The sequence below is a fragment of the Coregonus lavaretus genome (genome assembly GCF_964263955.1).
Source record: "Coregonus lavaretus genome assembly, chromosome: 29".
Taxonomy (NCBI): domain Eukaryota; kingdom Metazoa; phylum Chordata; class Actinopteri; order Salmoniformes; family Salmonidae; genus Coregonus; species Coregonus lavaretus.
In genome coordinates, this window is record NC_140016.1 from 27,944,812 (window position 1) to 27,972,448 (window position 27,637).

General features: G+C 44.2%; 1 protein-coding gene across 1 annotated transcript; it reads right to left on the reverse strand.

The window, feature by feature from the left end:
- On the reverse strand, window positions 1–23,878 carry LOC311104781 (protocadherin-12-like). The gene is made up of 4 exons (XM_084146695.1): window positions 20,421–23,878; window positions 18,951–19,042; window positions 13,449–13,597; window positions 1–3,479 (listed from the first exon to the last, which is right to left on the reverse strand). Exons 1-4 carry the CDS (start codon window positions 23,334–23,336, stop codon window positions 3,058–3,060), a joined length of 3,579 nt encoding a protein of 1,192 aa, XP_084002821.1. The 5' UTR covers window positions 23,337–23,878; the 3' UTR covers window positions 1–3,057.
- Window positions 23,879–27,637: the final 3,759 nt, after the last annotated feature.

Here is a 27,637-nt window from a genome sequence, read left to right on the forward strand (position 1 = left end):
TAAAGTGTTGGTCCCATGTTTTATGAGCTGAAATAAGATCCCAGAAATGTTCCATATGCACAAAAAGCTTATTTCTCTTAAATGTTGTGCACAAATTTGTTTACATCCGTTAGTGAGCATTTCTTCTTTGCCAAGATAATTCATCCACCTAACAGGTGTGGCATATCAAGAAGCTGATTAAACAGCATGATCATTACACAGGTGCACCTTGTGCTGGGGACAATAAAAGGACACTAAAATTTGCAGTTTTGTCACAACACAATGCCACAGATGTTTTGAAGGAGCGTGCAATTGGCATGCTGACTGCAGGAATGTCCACCGGAGCTGTTGCCAGAGAATTGAATGTTCATTTCTCTACCATAAGCCGCCTCCGTTGTTTTAGAGAATTTGGCATAACGTCCAATCGGACTCACAACCGCAGACCACGTGTATAGCGTTGTGTGGGTAAGCGGTGGGGTTATGGTATGGGCAGGCATAAGCTACGGATAACGAACAGATTTGCATTTTATCGATGGAAACTTGAATGCACAGAGATACCGTGACGATATCCTGAGGCCCATTGTCATGCCATTCATCCGCTGCCATCACCTCATGTATCAGCATAATGCATGGCCCCATGTCGCAAGGATCTGTACACAATTCCTGGACGCTGAAAATGTCCCAGTTCTTCCATGGCTGCATACTCACCAGACACGTCACCCATTGAGCATGTTTGGGATGTTCTGGATCGATGTGTATGACAGCGTCAATATCCAGCAACTTCGCACAGCCATTGAAGAGAAGTGGGACAACATTCCACAGGCCACAATCAACAGCCTGATCAACTCTATGTGAAGGATATGTGTCACGCTGCATGAGGCAAATGGTGGTCACCAGATACTGACTGGTTTTCTGATCCCATGCCCCTACCTTTTTTTTTTTAAGGTATCAGATTAGGGCCTAAAGAATTTATTTCAATGGACTGAATTCCTTAAATGAACTGTAACTCAGTAAAATCTTTGAAATTGTTGCATGTTGAGTTTATATTTTGGTTCAGTGTTGTTAGAAAGTTAGGTTGGAAAAGAAAGTGGTGGGATTTGAACCAGGAATGTTGTGGGTCACAACACATTTCTAACGATCTCCAACCTACCACCCTTGTTTTATTTGACTCCCACCTGTCACTGTATGCTCTGCCCACTAAGCTTTCAATCAACCAATCACATTTTGTCCTGCCTTCAAAACAGATGGGTCCTGTTTGACTGATCAGACAGGTGAACGCAAGGGCTCCACTATTTGGGCCTCAACTGAATTATTTCAAAGTGCATCCTTTCCTCCTTGAAGAAATCACAGATGATTAATGACTGGACAAGCAAGAAGAACCATCTGGTACTGCAGCACTTGTCCAATCATGTCTAGTCATGATTTCTTCAAGGAAGAGAGGAAGGAAGGATGCACTTTATAGTAATTCCAACAAGCCCTTGGTATCTGAAGAATGAATAAGGAAAACTCCACTGAGCTACTGGCTCATCACGTCAATATAAAACATTTACATAGAAATGGCAGCAGAGGGCGTTATCTCACATTTTTCCAAGAGGTGTTCTTTCGCTGTAGTCGCTCATTTTGCAACATTCAAAACAAAAATCCAAATCCTTAACATAGTGTAATTTGTAAGCTGAAATGACCATGATGCTGTTTCCAAGTTATTGTATGAAAATGTCTTAGAAAAGACTATGTGATGAAATGACAAAGTGCTGCTGGTTTGATTTATGGAAACAAAACAACTCCCTGTTCTCCTGAGCAAGATTACAGATGACACCTTTTGTCTAATTTTTAAAAATTTTATAACACTTTTACAGTCATTCAAATATTTGAAGCCAAATCCTGGGTGTATAATGCCTTGTTCAAACTGCAGGCATATAATGCTCAAATCACTTTTGTTTTTCAAATCCGTTTTGGAATACTGACTGTCCAAACAGCAAGTTATAAGTGACCAAATAGGATTTGTGTGTGTTCAGACATTGCTCCTGTAAGTCGCTCTGGATAAGAGTGTCTGCTAAATGACAAAACATTTAAAACATTTTTAAAACAAACCACTTGACGGCAAATAAATCTGATTTGACCGTTCAGAAACAAGTCGCATGGCCAGGAATAAGATTTGTATCCGACTTCAAACCACCTGCGAAGGTGGTTTGAAATATCAGATTCCATGTGCTTTTTAGCTGTTCAGACTGCAGGAAAAAGAACAGATTCGATTCGGGTATGCAAAGAAATTGGATTTGAGTCATTTCAAACTGCCAATGTGAACAAGGCTTAAGTGTTTCCTACACAGACATATCAACATTTATACCTCCGTAAATACTACATTTTTCAGTAGCTAAATAATTTACTTGAGTAAATACAAATACTAATCAACAATGGAGACATTTCTCAGAATGGTGGTGAAGGAAGTGTCGGCAGACTAGGTCCATTTTGACAGACTTTTCACACATTCCTCCTCAGGAACAGGACTTAGTGTTGTTAGTGTTTTGTCTTAAGAAAGACAAGAGCCGTTTCCTTCTTGGGCTCTTTGCTAAGGGCTGCTAAACTCAGCCATTCATACCATGGACAACGCTAACAACGTGTTGTTGCTCCCATTGATTAACTTTCTGTCTCTGGTTAGAAGTGTTTATCTTTGTTGCATCTGAATGATAGAGGAGTATGTGCCACATGAGGAAGACAGTTCCATTGTGTAACATTTATCTCAAGGTAAATGTACACTGTTATATGTAGGGAGTACTGTATAGTACATTGTGCTTGTTCCAGCACTGAATAAAGGCCTTGGGTTAACTCCTCTCCCTCTTCTGGCCTTTGCCTTTTTCAGACAGGGAAGAAGGCTGTCTGAGGGCTTAGCCGTGTATTTGACATCTCCTAACGGGGATATGTCAGTAGAAGGAAGGGAGTTGCTGTTGTAAGCTTGAGCAGTTCAGTCATTTCTTAAACCACAGCAACAGGTAAAAGTGGTGGAGGTCTTAGGCGCCCAAACACACAAGAACCAATCAAATGAAGTTGAGGCAACTGTTCTCATACCATGGGTTATGCCTAAGGGCATTGGACCGAGCATTGAGCCAGGGGGGACCTCTTTTCGGGGTTCACAGAGTTCCTTGGCATGTTGGCGCCCCCTGCTGCGGCGGCATCTCCTTCCAGCCCCAGCGAACGCCGGTAGGCGGCGGACAGTCTGTAGAGCACGTCTGGCGAGGGCCGGGGCTTGGAGTCGCCCTTCTGGGTCAGGAGCATATTAAACAAGGTGTTGACCTCGGAGAGCAAGGCCCCGCCCAGTGAGCCATCCTCTGGCGTCTTACCGAAGGTGGAGAAGGAGGCAGAGTCAAGGGTGTCTGGGGAGCAATGGGTTTCAGGGGACGGTGGCCCATTGGGGACAAAAACATTCTCGTGGTAGTCGGCAGTGAGGGGGAGGGAGAGGCGGGACATCCACGCAGGGTCCTCTACGTCAGCAAAGACGTCATCTGATAAGAGACAAGGAGAGAGATGAGAACATGTCAATAAAGTATGGAGTATTGGCAATACAGTTGTTTAACTACATAGGACAAAGCAACAGCTCTACAGTGATACAGCGCTGGATGTGACACAGGTGGAACATGTGGGTGTTCTTTGTTGTTGTTGGTCAATATTGTTGTTTGTCCCTAAGAAAATGAATTTCCTCATGAGAAAACAACGTTACACGAAATCTGAAGATGGGAGAATGATTATCTGGCATGTCGAAGATGATGATTTGAAAAATAAGTCAATAAAAATAAGCTTATGGAGGTAAAAGTCTAATCTTGCTGAACAACAATTTCCTTGAGAAAAACACTCTGAGGGACGAAAACAGGATAGAGGAAATCACAGGAGGGGTATATTTATCTGGCTGTTGTGAACCGGCATTTCCTGTCATCTCCTGGCTGTATCCTGAGTTATACTCAAGTAAAAGCCGATTTATGCGGTCCAGAGGCGCCGTACAGAGGGTGTGACGCAAAAGGCCAAATCAAGCTCCTTACCACATCGTTATGCGCCTCCCCAATTTTTTTACAATGCAGTGGGCTCCGTATAGCTCCGCATTGACATGATTGGATGACGGTAGGTGGGGGCGGTACATCATGTATAAACACATTTACTTCCTTGAAAAGTGCAATAAATATGAATGCCCTTACTTATGAAGAGGCAGCATCGCAGTAAATGCTGTATGGCCAATGCAGATGCCGGAATGACCATAAATCGGCATTAAAGTGGTCAAGGGGTTTTACACATAAGGCCCGTTTATACCCGTTTCTAACTTGCGTCCTTTGTCCAGATCTTGTCCACATTCTGATTGTGCCCACATCTTTAGACAGGTGTAAACAATCAAAAGACACATTGTGATCTGATTGAGATCAGATCATCCTGCCCACCTCTGGTAGTCAGACACACATTGTGTCTTGATATCTTACAAGTGTAGAAATATGGACAGAGAAACCATTTCAATCATAATTATTCCTCGAATCCTCCCTCTAAAATCATTGGCAGGTGGCACCATTGACTGTTTACATCAATATATGTCTTACAATAAATAAATAAACATTATTTTTGAAAGAATATCTATGAAAGATTTGCATAAAGGAAGGGGCCAGGAAATCTGGTCACAATGCAGCCATAGTGGACAGATAACAGACACATTTTAATTCTATGTGTAGACATATTTCTGGAAATGTGGGCACCATCAGAATGTAGACAAGATCAGGACAAAGGACCCATGTTAGCACCAGGTTTAAACAAGGCTAAAATGAGCACGTACACACTCAAAACAGGTAAAAATCCATTCTCTACAGTTAGGAATTCCAGGCATTTTTGAATACTTTTTTTGTATGGGGATGTGCACGCCTGATTATCATATAACTGTATGGCAGGGGTAGACAACTAGATTTTTTGGGGGTCAGAGCAGATGGACAGTGGGCCGGAACATAATTATAATAATTTGTACACTGCAAATTGACCACAACTAAGCCCAAAAAGAGATTGTATTTGAAAATGACAATAACTTCATACCTTGATTACATTGAGACACGATCACATATCTCGTTTTTTATTCGTGGGAATACTTGGGAACAGATTTCCTAAATTAAACACATTTTTAGCTGAATTCCTGGTGATTTTAGTCTTTTTTTAACCAAAAAATGTAATCCCCAAAGGGCGGTTTTGGCCGCCTGGTGCCGACTCCTGCTGTATGGTATGATGAGAATGTAATGTATCATTTACATTTAAATAGTATATTGAAAAAAATCGAATCAAGGGTCCTATGTACAACCAATTCACCGGACAGAAACAAAATGGGTAGAGTATCGAGATAATTTTTTTAATGGCAAAACACGAGCAACATGCTAAAAGATGACGACACCAGGAATAAATTAAGAAGAAAACACCAGTGGACTGAAAATACACTGCTGAATACAATAAGTGAACCACGATATACACAGGCCAATTGTGCATAATGAATGACTTCCTTGTTTTGGCCTCCCCAACTCTAACTTGATTCTCCTCGCTTCAATCTAATTGGGCTCGTGGCCTAGAAAAAGTGTCTGCTGATCACTTGTGTTGCGGACATGAGTGGGGCGGACATGAGTGGGGCATAGTTGCTAATGGTCATATGATGAGGTAGCCCCAGCTGCGAACTTCAAAACTAGTGGCTATATTTCAAACTCAAAGTAGACAGCCTTCGGCCCTAAACCCTTTTTTTTTTTTCCACAGTTGACAGTGCATGTCAGAGCAAAAACCAAGCCATGAGGTGGAACGAATTGTCCGTAGAGCTCCGAGACAGGATTGTGTCGAGGCACAGATCTGGGGAAGGGTACCAAAACATTTCTGCAGCATTGAAGGTCCCCAATAATACAGTGGCCTCCATCATTCTTAAACGGAAGAAGTTTGGAACCACCAAGACTATTCTTAGAGCTAGCCGCCCGGCCAAACTGAGCAATCGGAGGAGAAGGGCCTTGGTCAGGGAGGTGACTAAGAACCGATGGTCACACTGACGGAGCTCCAGAGTTCCTCTGTGGAGATGGGAGAACCTTCCAGAAGGACAACCATCTCTGCAGCACTCCACCAATCAGGCCTTTATGGTAGAGTGGCCAAACGGAAGCCGCTCCTCAGTAAAAGGCGCATGACAGCTCGCTTGGAGTTTGCCAAAAGTCATCTAAAGATTCTCAGACCATGAGAAACAAGATTCTCTGGTCTGATGAAACCAAGATTGAACTCTTTGGCCTGAATGCCAAGCGCCACGTCTGGAGGAAACCTGGCACCATACCTATGGTGAAGGATGATGGTGGCAGCATTATGCTTGGGGATGTTTTTCAGTGGCAGGGACTGGGAGACTAGTCAGGATCGAGCGAAAGATGAACGGAGCAAAGTACAGAGAGATCCTTGATGAAAACCTGCTCCAGAGCGCTCAGGACCTCAGACTGGGGCGAACGTTCACCTTCCAACAGGACAACGACCTTAAGCACACAGCCAATACAATGCAGTAGTGGCTTCGAGACAAGTCTCTGAATGTCCTTGAGTGACCCAGCCAGAGCCCGGACTTGAACCTGATCGAACATCTCTGGAGAGAAAATAGCTGTGCAGCGACGTTCCCCATCCAACCTGACAGAGCTTGAGAGGATCTGCAGAGAAGAATGGGAGAAACTCCTCGAATACAGGTGTGCCAAGCTTGTAGCATCATACCCAAGAAGACTCGTGGCTGTAATCTCTGCCAAAGGTGCTTCAACAAAATACTGAGTAAAGGGTCTGAATACTTATGTAAATGTGATATTTTATAAATTTGCAAACATTTCTAAAAACCTGGTTTTGCTTCGTCATTATGGGGTATTGTGTGTAGCTTGATGAGGGGGGAAAAAATATTTTATCCATTTTAGAATAAGGCTGTAACGTAACAAAATGTGGAAAAAGTCAAGGGGTCTGAATACTTTCCGTATGCACTGTAAGTATTTTTATACAATATGTCCCGATTATTCCATATATAATATCTGTCTGGAGAAAAATTATGCTTATAAATTAAGGTACATGACAAGAAAACCTGCCGATAAAAAGCAGAGTTTCTCTGGAACTCAATATTATAATTGCAAACCAACATGAAGTTAAGGCCACCAGAAGTAGAGAAGACATGATGAGGAATAAAGTTCCACATAGAAGTGGGTCTTCTTAGGAATTGTTTTATCCAATTGATCTTAAAAGTATTATTTAAGGTAGTAAAGTCCAGAAAATTCAGCCCACCATACTCATAAGTGTTCATTACAACAGTTTTCCTAATGTAATGGGTACGGTTTCTCCACAGAAAGTTGAAAAGCATCTGGTCTATCTCTTTGCTTATTTACCATCAAGATATAAAGATAGAGCAGCATATGTTAGTCTAGAGATACCCTCAGCCTTGGTTATTAGGCCTCTTCCTTTTAAAGATAAGTCCTGCTGTAGCCATTGATTTAGCTTCTTCTCCGGTTTTTTAATAAGAGGGTTAAAATGTTGTAAGCCTCTAGACTTCTGATCCTTAGTAATGGTTATGCCTAAATATGTAAGTTCTTCTTTCACTGGAATACCATAATATGAGGGTGTCACACAATCTTTGACAGCCATGAGTTCACATTTATTAATGTTAAGACATAGATCAGATGCTTTGGAAAAGGATTCTATCACATTGATCAATATGGGAATCTGACTAGCCTCTTTCATAAAAAGTGTAGTATCGTCAGCCAGCTGGCTTATAATAATTTATTTACCAGCCATGGAAATACCTTGTACAGGACTATTATTTCAAGAATTTGTAGGAAGGTGATTCATAAAAAAACATATGGTGAGATTGGTCAACCTTGCCTAATACCTCTCTTTAACTCAAATCTAGGTGAGGTGCCATGTTTCAGTTTGATAGAGCTGTTACCATTCGTGTAGTGTCGTACGAGCCTTCCAGAAAAAAAACCCAAAGCCAAATGTCTCAAGGGAGCAGAAGAAGAACCGATGCTCTACTGTGTCAAATGCTCCTCTGCCCTAAACCCTCAGCCCTTGAATGACGTTTTACATCGTCACATCCGAGTGTACCTTAAATGTCCCTTGGCCAAGCGAGGGAGAGTGATGATCGGTGAGGCAACATCCTTGGTGGAAATCTTGAAGTTGAGTTTAAAAACAACCAACCTAAAGCTGTTAATGTACCTAGTAAGCTAACCTAGCTAGCACTCCTGTCAGGTAGCTAGCTACAGTTACCCATAGCTGGCTAGCTAGTTTTATAGTTTGGTCATTTATTCCAATAAAATTCAGAATTCCAAAAAATATGCTTATGAATCTAGCTACGTTTTATAGGCTCCTCACTACGAGACTAAGCCAATTTACCAATGCTAAAATTAATGTTGTCTATATATAGTTTTTAGCAAGCTAGCTTCAGAATTTTTTCAGACTTACCGTAGATGCAGCCTTGTTGATTAAATTTGACACTTCGCGGCCACCAGAGTTTGACCACAGTTGCAGTGAATTGTGGGTCACATCAACCCCGCAAGTGACCAAAGTTCTTCACTCGCTCCCTCAAGCTAAATCGAGGGCCGAGGGGACAACGTTTGTGAATTGGACCTCCACTTCGCCGGGGATTCCCCTGAGGGAAAGTGGCTAGCGCAAGGGCTGAGGGGGTAAAAATAACGTGTTTGGACCGCATCCAGTGTCAATTTCCTCTTGGTCTAAGATGTTGATTGCTCCCGTGGGAGACCCGGATTCATATCCCCGTGTTACATTGGTGCCCAACGTGGGGTGGTCTCTCTTGGGGGAGGAGGTCAAAGGGGGGTGAATGTAGCGGACCTTGAGTCGGGCATGGATGCTCATAGTCACGTGATGTAGCCCCGCCTGCAAACTTCAAAAACCAGTGTCTGCCCTTCAGACCAAGAGAAAATTCCCTCTTGGTCTAAGACGTTGGTTGCTCCCGTGGGAGACCCGGGTTCATATCCTGCATGTTACACTTGCCCTGTGGTCCTTTACAGCTAATCACAACCAGACCCGGATACACACACACTCTAACTAAGTGGTTCCCAACCAGGGGTACTAGAACCCCTGGGGGTACTTGGCCTATCCACAGAGGGTAGTTGAAAAGACTCATGAGTCCATAGGGTTACTGGTAAAATGCACATGAGGGGATACTTCAGGGGTACTCCAGGCAGAGCAAAATTCAGTTGGTGGTACGGTAACCAAAAAAGGTTGGGAACCACTGCTCTAACACACAAACTTACAGAGCAGTCACTGAACGACCCCAGAACATACCCCAGACACACACACACCCTCATTCCCTCTCTGACACACCACACACAAACCCTCATTCCCTCTCTGACACACCACATAGACACTCTCATTCCCTCTTTCAAACACACACACACACACTCTCATACCCCCCCCACCACACACACACACTGCGTGACACTGACAGTCCTCGACTTAAATCTCAATCCATAAACAAAACAAGTCCTTATACCACTGTTTTTACACTACACATCAGTGAAAGTAACCAACACAAATCCCACATGATGTTCAAACGCATCATGTTTCGCCCCCAAATCCCTGTAAAAAAGTTCTCCTCCGCTGTATTTGTTTGGAATGTTCAAAGCCTCTGATGTGAGATATTTGTTTTTGAATGAAAGAGAGTGAGCTCCATATATGTGGGGGTTTGAACCACATGCAAAGGTCATCTAATGAAGTTGCGCTGACTCAGTCGACCACCATTACTTCTAAGGCTATCTTTCATGTCTGTCGTCTCCCGGAGACCTCAGAAGAGAGCGTTGCTAACAGGGCTAGCGTACATATAAAACACTGTCAGAAACTAATGGGGGCAGGCTGTCCCTTTTTTAACGGTCTGTTACGTCTGCTTGACTTTGACACAGAGGCTGGGGAGGCAGTGATCAATAAAACTCACAGCAAGCCACATCAGAGAGAGAGGTTAACTCACAAGCTACCTGCCTGGGTTCAATCACATCCGTTTTTTTAAAATGCTGCTTCCTTATCTGGCCCCTTTCTCTGCAAACGCCTCAGCCCCGTTCCGTCCCCCATCTGCATCTCATTTTATAAAACGGGATGGATCCTGTTGTTTGGATCCTGGATGCTGATTGATAGCAGGGAGTTATAGCACCACAATTCCACATTCCACGGGTAATGCCTGTTAACTGTTCGATTAGATGTATCAATGTGCATCCACTGTCCCACAGCCTAGACAGTCAATTTATAAGCTTAATCTCCCCTGGAAAAAAGCTCCTTAACAATATTTCCCCATGCTACTAGCCTAGCATTTGGTTTGGTACAGAGGGGGTTCATATAAGCCTCGCTGTGTGCCTATCCAACCTGTGCAACATGTTGCAGGTTTTTTTGCGATCTCCATATGAACGTGATGAGACAAATTCATTTATTAGGATCATTATAATGGATATAGAAACGAAGGTCAAACAAATGAAAATGCACATTTTGATGTCATTTCAGCTGCTTGATGTGATTGTGTGTTAGCTGCATTTGGCTAGTTAGTTAGCAAAGGAGAAGTAACGTTAGCCTAGCTATCCTCCCTAACTATCTTATTGACTCAACCATCAGCTGGTTGTTGCCTATTTATAAATTATTTACTACATTTAAGTTCTCCTCGCTCTTTTAATCATTGAACCTCTGCTACCTAGCTAGCTAGCTAGCTACATGCCAATGATTTGTTTAGCAGAGAAACGTGGGATGAATAGAATGAACGACTGGGTCAAAACATGAGAACATAATTAACGTCCAGCCTGTTGGTTAGCAACTTCAGAACATCAGAACTGGCTTTTGTCCAGACTATATCGTCTGGTGGATGGATGAAATAAAGCTAATTTACTAATTAAAATAACATTTTAAATAAAAAAACATGTTGTTAAATATGTTAGCAACTGTTTTATAAAAGCAATAAGGCCTTCGAACCTGGGAATTGTCGTGTGATAAACCCTCCTAAGGGTTGTTTTCTGGTCCTTGGCTTCGCCTCAGGTCTAAAAACAGCCCTTAGTTGGGAGTTATCACAAGATAATCCCCGGGTTCTCATGCCTTATTGCTTAAATCTCTCTCTCTCCATCTCCTTTTCTCTCTCCCTCCATCCCCTCTCTCTCTGTGTTTCTCCTTTCCTCTTAACTCCTTGTTGTTTTTATGTGGCAAACTCCTCTGCCTCTCCTTATATCCCTCTCCCTTTCTCTACACTCCCCACTCTAAAAGTCATCCAGCTTTCTCTTCACCCCCCACTCTACACCTCATCCCCATTTCTCTTCACCCCCCACTCTACACCTTATCCCCCTTTCTCTTCACCCCCCACTCTACACCTCATCCCCCTTTCTCTTCACCCCCCACTCTACACCTTATCCCCCTTTCTCTTCACCCCCCACTCTACACCTCATCCCCCTTTCTCTTCACCCCCCACTCTACCCCCCACTCGTCACCTCATCTCTCTCTCTCACTGCCTTCTTCTCTTTATCTCTCATGATCCATGGCTCCCCCCCGTTGCAAACTTAATTAGACTGGACCCACCAGCAGGGAAACCCTAAATCCTCAGAAAACAATGACCCTCTTATTGGAACCAAAAGAACCCCCTTAGACACACCACACACACAGGTTTGATGTGAAGAACACCCCTGCTGTGGTTGATTGACTACAACCACAACCAAACACCAGCAAATATTGAAGCAGTTTAAAGCATACCGCTAAGCGTTAGATCCACAGACCTGATTAAAGTCAGAGCTCAACTTTGATAACAGTCATAATGGTAAATATTGAATAAATCATCAGTTGACTGAAAACTGACAATTCAATTGGTGATATGTGATTCATCTTCTATCAGCTCTAAGACTTTGATTAAACTTTGATTTTCGAGTGAATTGTCCCTTTAATGGGTGATATGGCTACCAAACAAAGGAATGCAGACTCAAAAGAAAATAGCAGAGCTCAAGGAGAGATTGTGAAGCCACATTCTGAAGAAGGGGTGCTGAAAACACACTGATCTACACACACATACACACACACACCTTTGCATTGTGTCGATCAGGACGAAAGACAGATGTGGAACATGATATCAGAGGTCAGATTCAAGGCTATCTGTTCAGATCTCTCTGAAACACTGCCTCAGGGCAGAGTGGGTGGTGGTGACTGTGTGTGTGTCGGGGTTGTTCTATACAGCTTAAAATATGGGGCTCTCCAGGTGAAAATAAAGAAATGTGTTGCCCAGGGAATCAGAAACAATGTTTAAACAATGTCATGATTCCTCAAAGAGCATGAGCTTCTCACCGTTCGTGTGTCTCACAAATCTAGTGTGAGTTACAACGCTAATGGAGGACCCCTTTGGGCATGGTTGACTCAAGCATGACACACACACAAACACACACGCAGGTCTTTGTAACACCGCTGTAGGAGATTACTGTACCGGCATAGACTTTAAATGGCTCTCACTCAAGATTAACAAAGATAGAAATCCTCGTATTCAGAAGTCTTAAGAGAGAGAGACTATGTGCCGTGTCTTGAAAAGAACAAAGACAGAGCCGATGTGACGATGACCTGAACAATTGGAAGGAACTCAATACATATGTTTACTATGTACATACACTGAGTATACCAAACATTAGGAAACCCTTCCTAATATTTAGTTGCACCCCCTTTTGCCCTCAGAACAGCCTCAATTTGTCGGGGCATGGGACTCTACAAGGTGTCGAAAGCATTCCACAGGGATGCTGGCCCATGTTGACTCCAGTGCTTCCCACAGTTGTGTCAAGTTGGCTTGATGACCTTTGGGTGGTGGACCATTCTTGATACACACGGTAAACTGTTGAGCGTGAAAAACTTGGCACATACTAACATACCCCGTTCACTTCAATATTTTGTCTTGCCCATTCACGCATGTCTCAATTGTCTCAAGGCTTGAAAATCCTTCTTTAACCTGTCTCCTCCTCGTCATCTACACTGATTGAATTGGATTTATATCAATAAGGGATCATAGCTTTCACATGGATTCCCCTGGTCAGTCTATGTCATGGAAAGAGCAGGTGTTCCTAATGTTTCGTACACTCAGTGTAGGTTGGAATATATAGAATGTGAACATATGTATTAGTGTGGTTAACCATACTATGCGCTGCACTCATTGTTTCAATTCAAACTATTTCACATATATCTCAATGTGTATCTTTACGGCTGAGTGAAAAAACCCACGCTCAACTTATATTGTTAGTCACTTAAGTTTGCTATGAATTTTAAGAACATAAGTAAGTGGTAGAAGCCCCACAGAGAGCTAAAAATACAAATAAAAGTGTTTTCTTTGTTAATGTTGACCATTCAAATGTTTTCCCTTCAATCTATTGTTGTTTGTTGACTATAAAATAGTATAATTTCTATCTAGGGGTGAAAGGGTAGTCTGTTGTCAATTGGACAACCTGGTTAAAAAAACGTTATATTAAAAATGTTCTTACCAGGGTTGTTGAGCAGGTTATTAAGCCCCTCCTCCAGCAGCGGGTCGACGGGGGAGTCTCGGCCCGTGTCCCAGTCCATGTCTCCGGCCTCACTTTCGCCATGGCCGCTGTCCTTGGTGCTTTGCCAATCAGTGTCCTGAGCGTAAGACCTTCAGGGAAGCGGAGGAAACAGACAGGGGAGCGTCAGGGACAGTGAGGGAGGACATTTTAGAACCGACATTTTGGAGTGATATTGGTCGATAGTCAGCCATCTTGTGGAACCTTCACTATGACTCATGTTGTCATATTCAATTGTTCCCAAGAATCAAGCTGTTCTGGAATGTGCTGACCTGAGCTCAGTTTAATAGCTTCCAACCCCGGTACCTAGGCTACACCCTGAAGTGCTGAGGTGCATTGAGCCAGACAAAGGTGTGCTAAGTGGTATTTAACTGTGCTGAGATGCTCTAAGCCATGCTAAGAGGTCTTGTGCAACGCTAATCTTCGCCTCCTACTTGATATACTTCTGGGGGTTTTAAAGTTTGGTGATAAAATACCAGAGACTCGAGGTATAGACTGATGACAGAACATGCTCCCAGTCAGAGACTTTATCAGATCCAGTTAGAGGCCAGACAGACCTGGGGCCTCTTTATCAAAGGTGCGTACTCACAAAAAATTCTAAACATTGCGTGCGTCAGTTTTCCCTCAAAGATTGGTATTTATCCATTTTGAACCTGACGGGAAAGTGTGTGTATCTCTACACACAGCTCAGACCATGCGTACGCACAGCTTCTAGTGGTTAAAGAATTGTATTGCAAGTACACTGCTCAAAAAAACAAAGGGAACACTAAAATAACACATCCTTGATCTGAATGAATGAAATACTCTTATTAAATACTTTTTTCTTTACATAGTTGAATGTGCTGACAACAAAATCACACAAAAGTTATCAATGGAAATCAAATGTATCAACCCATGGAGGTCTGGATTTGGAGTCACCCTCAAAATTAAAGTGGAAAACCACACTACAGGCTGATCCAACTTTGATGTAATGTCCTTAAAACAAGTCAAAATGAGGCTCAGTAGTGTGTGTGGCCTCCACGTGCCTGTATGACCTCCCTACAACGCCTGGGCATGCTCCTGATGAGGTGGCGGATGGTCTCCTGAGGGATCTCCTCCCAGACCTGGACTAAAGCATCCGTCAACTCCTGGACAGTCTGTGGTGCAATGTGGCGTTGGTGGATGGAGCGAGACATGATGTCCCAGATGTGCTCAATTGGATTCAGGTCTGGGGAACGGGCGGGCCAGTCCATAGCATCAATGCCTTCCTCTTGCAGGAACTGCTGACACACTCCAGCCACATGAGGTCTAGCATTGTCTTGCATTAGGAGGAACCCAGGGCCAACCGCACCAGCATATGGTCTCACAAGGGGTCTGAGGATCTCGGTACCTAATGGCAGTCAGGCTACCTCTGGCGAGCACATGGAGGGCTGTGCGGCCCCCCAAAGAAATGCCACCCCACACCATGACTGACCCACCGCCAAACCGGTCATGTTGGAGGATGTTGCAGGCAGCAGAACGTTCTCCACGGCGTCTCCAGACTCTGTCAAGTCTGTCACATGTGCTCAGTGTAAACCTGCTTTCATCTGTGAAGAGCACAGGGCGCCAGTGGCAAATTTGCCAATCTTGGTGTTCTCTGGCAAATGCCAAACGTCCTGCACGGTGTTGGGCTGTAAGCACAACCCCCACCTGTGGACGTCGGGCCCTCATACCACCCTCATGGAGTCTGTTTCTGACCGTTTGAGCAGACACATGCACATTTGTGGCCTGCTGGAGGTCATTTTGCAGGGCTCTGGCAGTGCTCCTCCTGCTCCTCCTTGCACAAGGGCGGAGGTAGCAGTCCTGCTGCTGGGTTGTTGCCCTCCTACGGCCTCCTCCACGCCTCCTGATGTACTGGCCTGTCTCCTGGTAGCGCCTCCATGCTCTGGACACTACGCTGACAGACACAGCAAACCTTCTTGCCACAGCTCGCATTGATGTGCCATCCTGGATGAGCTGCACTACCTGAGCCACGTGTGTGGGTTGTAGACTCCGTCTCATGCTACCACTAGAGTGAAAGCACCGCCAGCATTCAAAAGTGACCAAAACATCAGCCAGGAAGCATAGGAACTGAGAAGTGGTCTGTGGTCACCACCTGCAAAACCAGTCCTTTATTGGGGGTGTCTTGCTAATTGCCTATAATTTCCACCTGTTCTCTATTCCATTTGCACAACAGCATGTGAAATGTATTGTCAATCAGTGTTGCTTCCTAAGTGGACAGTGTGATTGACTTGGAGTTACATTGTGTTGTTTAAGTGCTCCCTTTATTTTTTTGAGCAGTGTATATTGTTCTTTTGAGGAAATTGAGGTGTTTGAGGCACGGGAAATAATTCATAATAATGGTGATAAAAACATAACGTAATGATGAAACACATGCATTTACCACTGGTAAGGAGACCCCATAGCAGCACATAACTTAATATGTTTCTTTCATTATAGCCTATAAATCATAATCATATTGCAGCAAGTCTCTCCTTTTCTGACATGATCGGTTAATTCGCGCTACTATACGACAAATATTACCATTCATCCATCCCTCATTCAATAGCCAAGAATGCTAAAAAGTAAACAGACCGGTAGCCTATTTAAAATATTTGACAGTAGGCCATGGGTAGAGTAGGATAATATACAGTATTGCTGTGCAATAGGAGTATGACATCATAGCCTATTTAATCTCAGCGACTATACCAAGGCAGGAGATAGAAACACAGTCATCTATCGATAAACAAAATATTGAACAACAGTTTGTCTTTTGCATAGTGTGGGCTGTAGCATTTACTTTTAAATTGTTTGAATAGACAATCAATCATCTGGCAGAATGCATTCAGTGTTTGGCACTTTAAAAACATTATTTTGAGGGGGATTTATCAAAGAGATGAAGTCGAGGGCCGGCAAACTGTGCCAATCTATCCTCCAAACACCGGCTTCGAGGGCATTATCACTTTAATACAATGGGTTACCAACATATTCAAATAATGATTGACATGTTTTCATAAAAAACTTTATTTTTATGAATTTATTCATACTATAGTCCCGACACAAATCTAGGGTTGCTACCCAAGCCGGCTGGTCATTCGTTCTATCGGTTCGGTTGCCAGAGATACGACCCAGTCATTCAGTCTTTTTGTTCTGTATCTATGGATGTGATCCAGTCGTTCGTTCTAAATGTTCCATTGCCATACTGGCTGGCAACGTTCTTATCCCTTGCTTGCTAGCTAGCCAACTATGGCTAACTTACAGTCACATCAAACGGTGCAGCCAGAATAACAGCAATGTAGCTGCATTTACATTTGTTTAAGCTGTTTTCTAGTGACATTTATTTGGATACATCCATAACAATGAGCTAATGATGCGCGATTTCGCCTGGCATCGAAAATGTGCTCTCCCGTAAGGACACTGTTGTTCAGAGGAGCTAGCCAACAACACAGCTAATATCAATTTCAATCAATTTTATTTTATATAGCCCTTCTTACATCAGCTAATATCTCGAAGTGCTGTACAGAAACCCAGCCTAAAACCCCAAACAGCTAGTAATGCAGGTGTAGAAGCCCGGTGGCTAGGAAAAACTCCCTAGAAAGGCGAAAACCTAGGAAGAAACCTAGAGAGGAACCAGGCTATGAGGGGTGGCCAGTCCTCTTCTGGCTGTGCCGGGTGGAGATTATAACAGAACCATGCCAAGATGTTCAAAAATGTTCATAAGTGACAAGCATGGTCAAATAATAATCAGGAATAAATCTCAGTTGGCTTTTCATAGCCGATCATTAAGAGTTGAAAACAGCAGGTCTGGGACAGGTAGGGGTTCCATAACCGCAGGCAGAACAGTTGAAACTGGAATAGCAGCAAGGCCAGCTTAATAATAATACAACCACTTCAAACTGAATTTGGAAAGACCGGCAAACTAGCTGCATTTAATTTAGTTTTACCTGTTTTCTATTGACATTTCTTTGTATATATTCATAAAAATGATGCCAGCTGATTAATGATTTCGACTGTCTGAGAAAAGCTGTCTGCCTGTCTGTCTTGTCCCAAGACGTTCCTTACTATGGGACAGCTGGAGATCGAATTTCAATATTGAAACAATGTTGCAAATGTCGGAGACAGAGACAGCAAGGCTTATACAAATCTCCGCTGTTGAAAACCAAATGCTAATCTAAAATAAATGGGAAATAACGTCTAGATGCTTTTTATGGTGGAGAACAAGTTTTAAATTGCCTGGCTGGGCTGATGAGACAGTGGATTGCACAGTGAGATGGAACAGAGTAAATAGGCATTTCAACGTCATAGCTTTGGCCGGTGGTAACTTGTAGAATAGACACCAGCTGGAATGCGGTTTTGACCAATCAGCATCCTGGATTAGACCCACCCGTTGTATAATTGTGAGATAGACCAGGGGGGCCGTCAACCTCCCAGATAGTCGGCCATGACACAAAACAGACACCCCACGTAGAGGGGGGAAAATAGTCTTTGCATTGTGCCTTTAACAATGCATGATTATTTTGTTCTCTAAACAAATCTTTGTTTTAAGATTATCTCCGTTAAAGAAAATATAATGACAGAGTCTTCATTCTTCATGTAAGCAAAGAGGTTGAACCAGATATAAACCCCTCAAGTCATACTGTGTATAGAAGATAACATTGTGGTCAGTGGATGTGCTGGTTCCTGCCGTAGGGCATGAGTCAGGGCAGTGTGGTAGGCACTGAGTCCTGCTCTGACGTGCTCCCTGCCACAGAGACTGCCTGGATGACTGGCAGAGCACTTATGGTATGAAGCACTCTTCCTGTTACTGGGCAGACTGAGGGCAGACACATACCTGAGCTCCATTGTCTAGCTATATTACTACCCAGTACCTACTGGGCACAAACTTGTTGAATCATCGTTGTTTCCTTGTCATTTCAACAACAAGATTCAATGTGAGGACGTTGACTCAACGTGGAAAGCTGATTGGATTTTGTAAAAGTCATCAATGTACGTTTTTTTGTTGTCGATTTCACTTTGAATTTATGTTAGTTGACAACTCAACCAAATGTAAATCAAAACTAGATTTTGAACTGATGTCTGTGCCCAGTGTGTAGGAAGATTTGAAACAATAATTATTCATAGGGCGCTTGTATTCATTGTGTGTCTTCGGGCAGGTCTCCTTTGAAAAATTGCTTTAAAATCTCAGTGGGATCACTTATACAAATAAGGGATAAATAAAAAATGCATATGTATGTAAATCTATGTTTTTGACAAGTTACATTTAGTGAAAAGATACAAAATGAAAGTCAGATTGTCATGTAGCCTGTTATTGGATCCTAAGGCATTAATAACATCTAAAACCAATGATGCATGTAGTGGTTGTAGTGATCAACAGCCAACTGGCTCTGAAACAAAGGAGGGATAATGAAAAGAAAAAGGGAAAAAAGAAGAAAGAGGATATGTGTTCACCTGCCAGCGCGCTGGGAGTACTTGTTGCCTCGGAAGTTTGGTCTTGGCTGTAGCTGGCCCTGGTGGAGCAGGGAGAGGAGCTGGGAAATCTGCTGTAAGGAGGCAGGAGATGATGAAAGGGGTTAGGAGACAGTGATATTATAACACAGAAGTCAGAATAACAAACTAGGGTTTCAAGAGTGTGGTGTATTGAGGCTGTTGAGTGTGTTGGGTGGAGGTGTCAATCGTCAAATGAATCAATATTATTGTTCTGTGAGAATCTATTCAACCTGTCTCTCTCACTATGGCAATCCCTAACATTGAGGAGGTCAATTGTAGCAGTTTGTGCTGATATCTTTCTTATGGAAGTGGATGTGCTGCTAACTCTGGCCTCCACATTTAGAGAGGAAACAGTATTTGTGAGGTGTAGAGAGGGAGGTTTGTGTGTGTGTGTGTGTGTGTGTGTGTGTGTGTATGTGTGTGTGTGTGTGTGTTGGACTCAGAGGGCAGAGGGTGGACAGGAAAGCGCTTCTACGTAAAGGGCTATTATTCTCTGACCTGTTTCCTTCCAGGATGAACCTCTGAAATATGGTCATGTGGAGGAGGAGGGGAAGGAACAGTCTGAAAACCTCCAACTGGGGCGAGCAGGCGGAGGTGAAGTAGAGGTGGGTCAACACTCAGGCATCTTTCTGCTCTTATAGTGGCATTTACGTGAGGCCTTAAAACCTTGCCAGACTCTTTGTTCTAAGACCATTGGGCGTTGGCATCGCCGTCTGCGTCTACTCCCCCTCAATGAGGATGTGTCGTTTGACTAGCACAGCACTTCTTGAGTAGACCTTTACAGTTGCTGTTTTTCTTTGCTTAAAGTGAGCTCAACAATAGCGATTTGGACCATTTGTCACTGACGGCTCACAGTCCTTACATGTCAAAGCAGTATTACCTTACACTACAGACATATCAGAGCTTACTTTGGCTGGGCTTCCCCCTTAGAGAATAAGAGTGGTCTACTGATTCTTCCTGGCATTTTTCCTTCTCTATATGAGTCTGTTATGCGATATTGTGTAAAAGGATTGGTGCGATTGCTCGGGGGGCATGGGAGTAGACAGGATTACAGTGGCTGACACATGAGCACCTGAATAAGCGCAATGCTTTGGCTCCAGCATCATCTGTTAGTTGTCCCCTCAGGCTTCCTATGTAAGCCATACACCAGAGGGGGGAAAATATCTGCTCTCAGGACCTTCAATTTAAATGTATCTCAATTCCTGTAGGTTACACTTAATTGCTTAATTATTTAAGTGAGAGCATGTGAAAAAATAAGGCTTATTTATAATACAAAAGTCTGAGAAAAAAAGTGTTTCCTGTCTGTTATTCGTTAAATGGATATAGGGTATCATCTAACATGAGAATGATGAAAACCAATGGAATGCATTGCATAAGATATACCAAATGTGCATTCATGTTTGAAGTAATTATAACTAAAAGGTTTATTACCTGCACTTCGGGAGAGGCAGCGGACAGCTCAATGGAGTTCTCTCCGAAGGCAGCCATGGAGAGACGGACCAGGTTCCTCAGCATCCATCTGTGGTCTTCAGCGTCAAGTCCCCCTCTGGTATCTGTGTTCTTGGGCCTTCTAAGTGTTGCCACCAGGGACACTGGGGATGATGGTTCTGGCTCTTCAACGTCAGGGCTAACCTGGATCTCAGAATTCCCATGCCGCCTCAGGGTACTGGTCTGATACAGTGAAGAGGACGATGAAGGGTTTCTTGCCTTACGCAGGGTTCGGTAAGGAGTGGCCGGGGTCCGAGAAAGAGTGCCATCCAGCTCGATGCTCCCGGGTTTCCTGAGTGTTCTGGAATGGGTGACTGGTAGCGTTGATCCCCCCTCTGGGTAGACCTGGGAGCGGACTGTTGGGTTCATGGAGTTGCTGTACTGCCTTACGGTGTGTTGCTCTTCAACCACCAGGAGCATAGGGGAGAGGGGCTTGGCTTCATCCTCATCTTCTGGAGGGTTCTCCCTTCGTCCCCTCAGGACTGGCACCAGCTGGATGTCGGTCTTCCTGATGTTCTTCTGCGGGCGGCGAGGGTGGCGCGTGTAGGTGGACTCGGCCGTCCTGCAGTTGTAGGAATGGTTGTCTCGTTTCGTGGGGCGACAGAAGGTGGTCACCAGGGCAACGGCCAGGAGAAGCAGGATGCAGCTGGCCCCAAGGCAGATGGCCACCATCATGGTGTAACTCAGCTGGCCACGGTTACCAGGGGCAGAGTTCTTCAGATGGTCCCGCAAGTTGATGAAAGCCACCTCCAAGGTGGCCTTTGTCACTAACCTTGGAGAACCCTTGTCCGATACAGCGATATCCACTTTGAACGTTTTCCCAATGAGCTCTGTAGCATTGGTTGTGTTAACATACAGTTGTCCGGTGGTGTCGTTGAGTCTGAATAGTCCAGTGGGGTTTCCATCTGTGATCATGTAGCTGAGTCTTCCATTCAGGCCAGAGTCTGGATCATTTGCCTTGATGGTAGTGGCCAGGAATCCCGTAAATCCATTTTGGACAGAGCGATCAGTCTGAGGATAGGTGGAGCCTTCTTCAGCACCATCCCCTAGTTCTGTCACTATCTCCCCCTTCTCTTCGTTGACCAGGACACTCAAAAAGGCTATGCCTTTCTTTGGCATCGGCTCCTTGATGACGGGGTAGTTGTCGTTGACATCCTGGATCTCGATGAGTACCGTGGCGGTGCTGGTGAGGGGTGGATGCCCATGGTCTATGGCCTCCACGATGAAGGAGTAGGTGGGCGACTCCTCGTAGTCCAATGACTGCTGGGCGCTGACTACGCCACTGGTGGGGTGGATGGCGAAAGATGCCGTGGGAGTTCCCAGTTCATTGGACTCTCGGATGGAGAAGGACACCCTGCCGCTGAGCTCAATGTCTACATCATTGGCCTCTACCTTGAGGACCTGGAGGCCCACAGTATTGTTCTCCTTGAAGGAAGCCCTGTAGTGGGACTTGGAGAACACAGGGGCATTGTCATTCTCATCCAACACATGGACAACTAGGTGTCTAACACATGACAATGGAGGGTCACCGTAGTCCTGGGCAAGTAATGTGAGATTATACTCCATGACCTTTTCCCGATCCAGGGTGCCATTGGTTACGATCATGTAGTTGTCGCCATGGATTTTCTTGACGCGGAAGTGGCCTGATCCGTGCTGGATGTGGGCGTGCACATTCCCGTTGTCCCCGGAGTCTGCATCAGAGACCATCACCAGTGCAAGGAACGTGTTCTCTGGTGCACCCTCTAAAACAGTTGCCACTAGGGAATCAGGAGGCGTCCAAGTGACGTGGATCCTTGGTGCATTATCATTGATATCCCTCAGCTTGACGTGTAGTTTACAGTGAGAGGGGATGGCGTTGGGCCCAAGATCGCGAGCCTGGATGTCCACCTCATAAGAGTGTTTGGCTTCATAGTCCAGTGGGCCTTTTAAAGTCACTGCCCCACTCTGGGGGTGGACACTGAAAAGCTTCTGCACCTCAGGTGGAGCATGCTTGCTTAGAGAGTACTCAACCTCCCCGTTGGCCCCTTGGTCAGGGTCCGTGGCCTTGATGTTGATGATGATAGTCCCACGGGCTGTATCCTCGGTTAGTTCCACGGTGGGGGTGCTGTCCTCAAACATGGGGCTGTTATCATTAGAGTCCAATATGTTTACCCAGACCAGAGCACTGCCCGACCTGGGAGGGTTCCCCTTGTCCCAGGCGACCAGAGTCAGCTCGAAGGAGGACTGCACCTCCCTGTCCAGCTCCTTGATCACCACCAGCTCTGCCTGCTTTGGCCCATCTGCAGCGCTTCTTACATCCAGGGCAAAGTGCTGGTTGACAGACAGCGAGTAGGTCTGCAGGCCATTGGGGCCGGCATCCGGGTCCACCGCTCGGTCCAGGGGGATCCGCATCCTCAACGTGGCCGTCTCAGAGATTTCCACCTCCTGCTGGCTGCTGGGGAAGGTGGGGCTGTGGTCATTCAGGTCCATCACCTCCACCCGCACCCTCAGGAAGTGGATAGCACCACCTTTCCTGTAAAGGACGCTGAAGGCCAGCTCACACAGGTCCGAGCCTCGACACAGCTCTTCCCGGTCCAGCTGGCCGAGGGTGGAGACAGTTCCGTCTCTTGCTCCGATGGAGAAAGGCAGGGCTTGACCATGCTCCACGACCTGGAAATCCTCCAGTACCCCTGCCTCGCCTCTCTGACGCAGGTCATCGACCAGACGGCCGACCCTGGTGCCCACAGGCTGCTCCTCCCAGACTCGGTACATGACAGTTAATGGGGCCGGGTCTGAAGACTGGGCCCCAGAACTAAGGCACAGAACCAGCAGTAGAGCCAGCAGCATGACCGTGTGAGATATTACTGTCCTGTCCAGCATTTAAAAGGGCATGTCTAACACCCACAATAAACTACTAAGATAAGGTAGTGTAATTTTTTCCCCTTACTTCTTCAATTTAAATACTGATGATGACTGATGAAAAAAGTAAACTATTGATAGAAAATATATCCTTTTAAAATAGCCAGATTCAGTAAAAAAGTCAAATATCTTAGTTATAAATCAACAAAACATAGAATACATTTTTTATCAATATAAGCCCTGAATCAAACAGCTAATCCACCCATATTCTTACACTTTTACCAAGCTCTGAGTATCAGCACAAAATATACCAACAATTACAGCTCAATCTATCAATAAAAAAATATAATATTTTTCCTAACAAAACAGATTTGAATTAAAGACCAAATGAATGAAAGACAACCCTACATCCTTTTTATACCAATAACCTCACAACCCTTACGTTTAGTTTGGATAACTAAATTACAGAACCATATAACTAGAACGTTTGCCTCCCTCTCTTACACACACACACTCTCACAGCTTACTGCATTAATCACTCACACAGCTTGCTGGCTCCCAGCCTCCCGGTTCATCGGCCTGTAGCTACAAAGTAAAGTAAGGAGAGCACTGAAGAAGTTTGGATCTGTGATGACACATGCAGGGTAGGACCCAGCCAATCAGAACATGGGGGTGGAGCATATGCAAATCTGGACTCCACACCCCAAAACAAAAGAGTGGGCCATCAGGAAATCAAGCAGGAGTTGAAACAACATTGGAGTGCTTTTAAAGAAATGTGATCCTCCCTCTGCCTCTGCCCCCAGTCCTTCACTCCTTTTGCCTTGTTGCTTCCTGCAATCTTCAAAAAACCATCAGAACCTTGCATTGTGGATCTTTAACTCTGTAGAAATCAGAGTGGGCTTGAAGCGTTGCCCCTATGGGACTTTGAGCTGTAACCAGGCCTGCTCTGAACTCAGAGCTCCATGACGTATGGTCTGGGCTCGCGACAGAAATCCTAAACACTAGATAGCTCTTGCTGATAAATGTTTTGGGAACTTCAAACTTCTCAGCCGCAAACGTCTTTTAGCTGGTAAAATGCCCCTTTCTGGACTACTTTGTCTATTTTCATTTGTTGTTGTAATATGATATGGTTTTAGTTGGGTTTCTCAGCAGTAAGCTGCAAATTGTTGTTATTTTTTTTTTTTTACACATAGCACAGTCAAGAACATACAATTTGTGCTGCTGTAAAAAGTAGCATCTATCCATACCGAAGGGCTCGCAACAATTACACAAAACTGCAAACAATCCTGATAATCAACATCAGACCATTATACATCTTGCCAATTATATGTACAGGATCTCCATGATAGGAAAATTAAAAAAGAGTATGAAATGGCATAATCTTAGCTCTGCATGTATAAATATAAAAGTTGAATGTGTGATGGGAAATTATCCAATAGCCTGAGCCTAGAAAGACAAAGTTTGTTATACTCTGTACAGTTAACACAACATACACAACCTGACCAATCAACCTGATCAATCAATGTTTACATTTACATTATTCTCCTGTTTGCATTAATATAATACTTATTTTTCATCTACTATTTGAGGACCTAAAATGAAGGAACAGTAGGCCTATAAGTTACACCAGAAAGAATAGCATGAGAAGTTTCAAGCATATCACTTCCCCTTCAGCTCGGACATCAACAAACCCATTACTGCACGGGCCAATAAAAGCTTTTCACAGAGTGCTAACACCGGACAGGGTGATAACTCTATGAAAGATGATGCTAAAGATATCAGTCCCCTTACTCCACTGTATGTTTTCAGAGACACAGTTAAGGGCTTCGGTCACCATACCTCTTAAAAAGCCAAAAGGGGCGGCTGACTCCCCTCAGAGTGACCGTCTCTGTGTGGCCAGAGAGAGCAAAGGTCGGCCAATACGACTAGGCTCTATCTCCTAAACAAACAGGGGATCCATTTCACACTTAAAGCAGCTCTCCTACAACCAATTATCCCCATTTGGAGAGCTGGGGGGAGTCCTTAACAGTTCTCTCTCTATTATAGTATACACACACGCAACCAAACACACCACTACTCCCTGTCCTAATTAACATAACATCTGTGAAGGTGGGTGTTAACTCCCAACAGTCTCAACCTTCACATCTGTGGGAGGGCGTGTGGTAATGATTAGCACAAATCTTCAGTGCTATTTTTTTTTTCTTCTACAAAGCAAACAGTAAGAATCGGTCAAGACCTACGACTTTAGAAGTTTTACAGGCTTCATTTGAAGTAAGTCAAGCAGTCAAGAGAACCTAGAAGTGAACTTCAAGCTGGACTCTTAGGAGCAATTGAGAATTCAAAGAGTGGAGAACATCAAGGAGAGAAAAGTAGCACGGTAGTGGTCTACCTTACCTGTTTAGTGTTTGTGTGCATTCCACTTGTCATCCTCACCACTGGAGTGGAACAGGAGAAGCAAAGGAAAGCGTCTTACACAAACACACACAGCCGAGGAGTGACCACCGGTGACCATTTGGGAAACACTGCCCTTAGGTTATGTAGTCTGATCCTAAGCTTTACTATACATTACAAACACACACATTCCAGAGCAGCTACTGCTACATTTCTTTAGAATAATGCTAAATCGCCTTTTTGGCACTCAGATAATTCATCTGTCACTAGTCCAGGGGTCTCCAACAGGTCGATCGCGAGCTACCAGAAGCTCGCAGCGCACCTCTGCGTAGCTCGCCAAACAATTCTGAAAGTGCATGTATTTTTCACGCGTTCCACCTCAAACAAATCTCACAAGTATCAGATACCTCAAGCTTCCGGCTACTATCCAATCACATCCACACTGACAATATCTCACCCCTGGTTAGCCACAATTGGCTTAAAAAGCCAAACATAACACAATAACTGCTAATTAATTTCCAGCAATATTGCCCCTGTACAGTATGTCTGTGTGGTGCGCACGTTTGTCTATCATTCACTTTGTGTTGCCAGTTAGTGTTAAAGATAACTGTCTTCAAACTCTGTGATAACATATACTGCAGCAAAAACTTTGTAGACCAGCACATTCCTCTCTTTCAAAAATCTAAATTTGTTTTTCGAAAAATTTAGCCCGGCTTCCCGAGTGGCGCAGCGGTCATGGCGTCACTACAGCCTGGGGTTAACCGGGAGTCTCATAGGGCAGTGCACAATTGGTGCAGCATCGTCTGGGTTAGGGGAGGGTTTGGCCGGGGGGGCTTTACTTGGCTCAACGCGCTCTAGCGACTCCTTGTGGCGGGCCGGGCGCCTGCAAGCTGACTTCAGTCGTCAGTTGAACAGTGTTTCCTCCGACACATTGGTGCAGCTGGCTTCCGGGTTAAGCGAGCAGGTGTTAAGAAGTGAGTCATGTTTCGGAGGACGCATGACTCGATCTTCGCCTCTCCCGAGCCCTTTGGGTAGTTGCAGCGATGAGACAAGATCGGAATTTGATCGCAATTGGATATCACGAAATTGAGGAGGAAAAGGGGGTAAAATTAAACACACAAAAACAATTATGCCCTCAAAATCTGATGTGATTTAAAGTAACTGCCCACTGAAAATCTCACTTGAAAAAAAAATCATATTCTGTTGACTCACACCCAAATAATGTTGTTGACTTGTCCTATACTCGTATGTGGCCAAAGCATGAATTGGAGAAAAAAAAAACTCTAAATGCTTGCTATTTCCTCATAGAACATAATGTCATCTCCCTGAGGAGGATTAGCTGTACAATCAGCAGCCTACTGCCATGAATATTTTTTATGACCGGTATACGGCCACATCATTCTGTTGTTGGAGTACGCCCACACCATTCCAACACAGATACGCTGCTTTTTAACATACTTAATTACAAATTTTGGGAAGAAAAACGATTTCACTCATATTGTAAGTAATTATAGGTCAAATTTCATAGAAATCTGGAAGCACTGGGCAGTTACTTTAAGCATTGACATGGACTCGGAACATCCAATTTCATTGTTTGTGTATGAATACTTGTAATTTTGAGAGTGAAAAACTGGAAAAATAAAAGACCAGGCAAAAATAAAACCAAGGAAATGGGATTCAAGAAAATACCAAGAGAGTGCCTATTTGAAAGCTAGGAACAAATTAATGAGCAGCTCGTGACATGTTTCATAATATAAAAGTAGCTCTCATGCTAGAAAAGGTTGGAGACTCCTGCGCTATAGTTACTACATACAAATACATAGGAGCTAAGGAAAAGGAAGAAAACATTTACAGACAAAAACACAGACAGCCTCAGGGAGTGTAACATAGTAAGGCCATAGGGAGATGGTTACATTTGGCTCTGGCTTTTG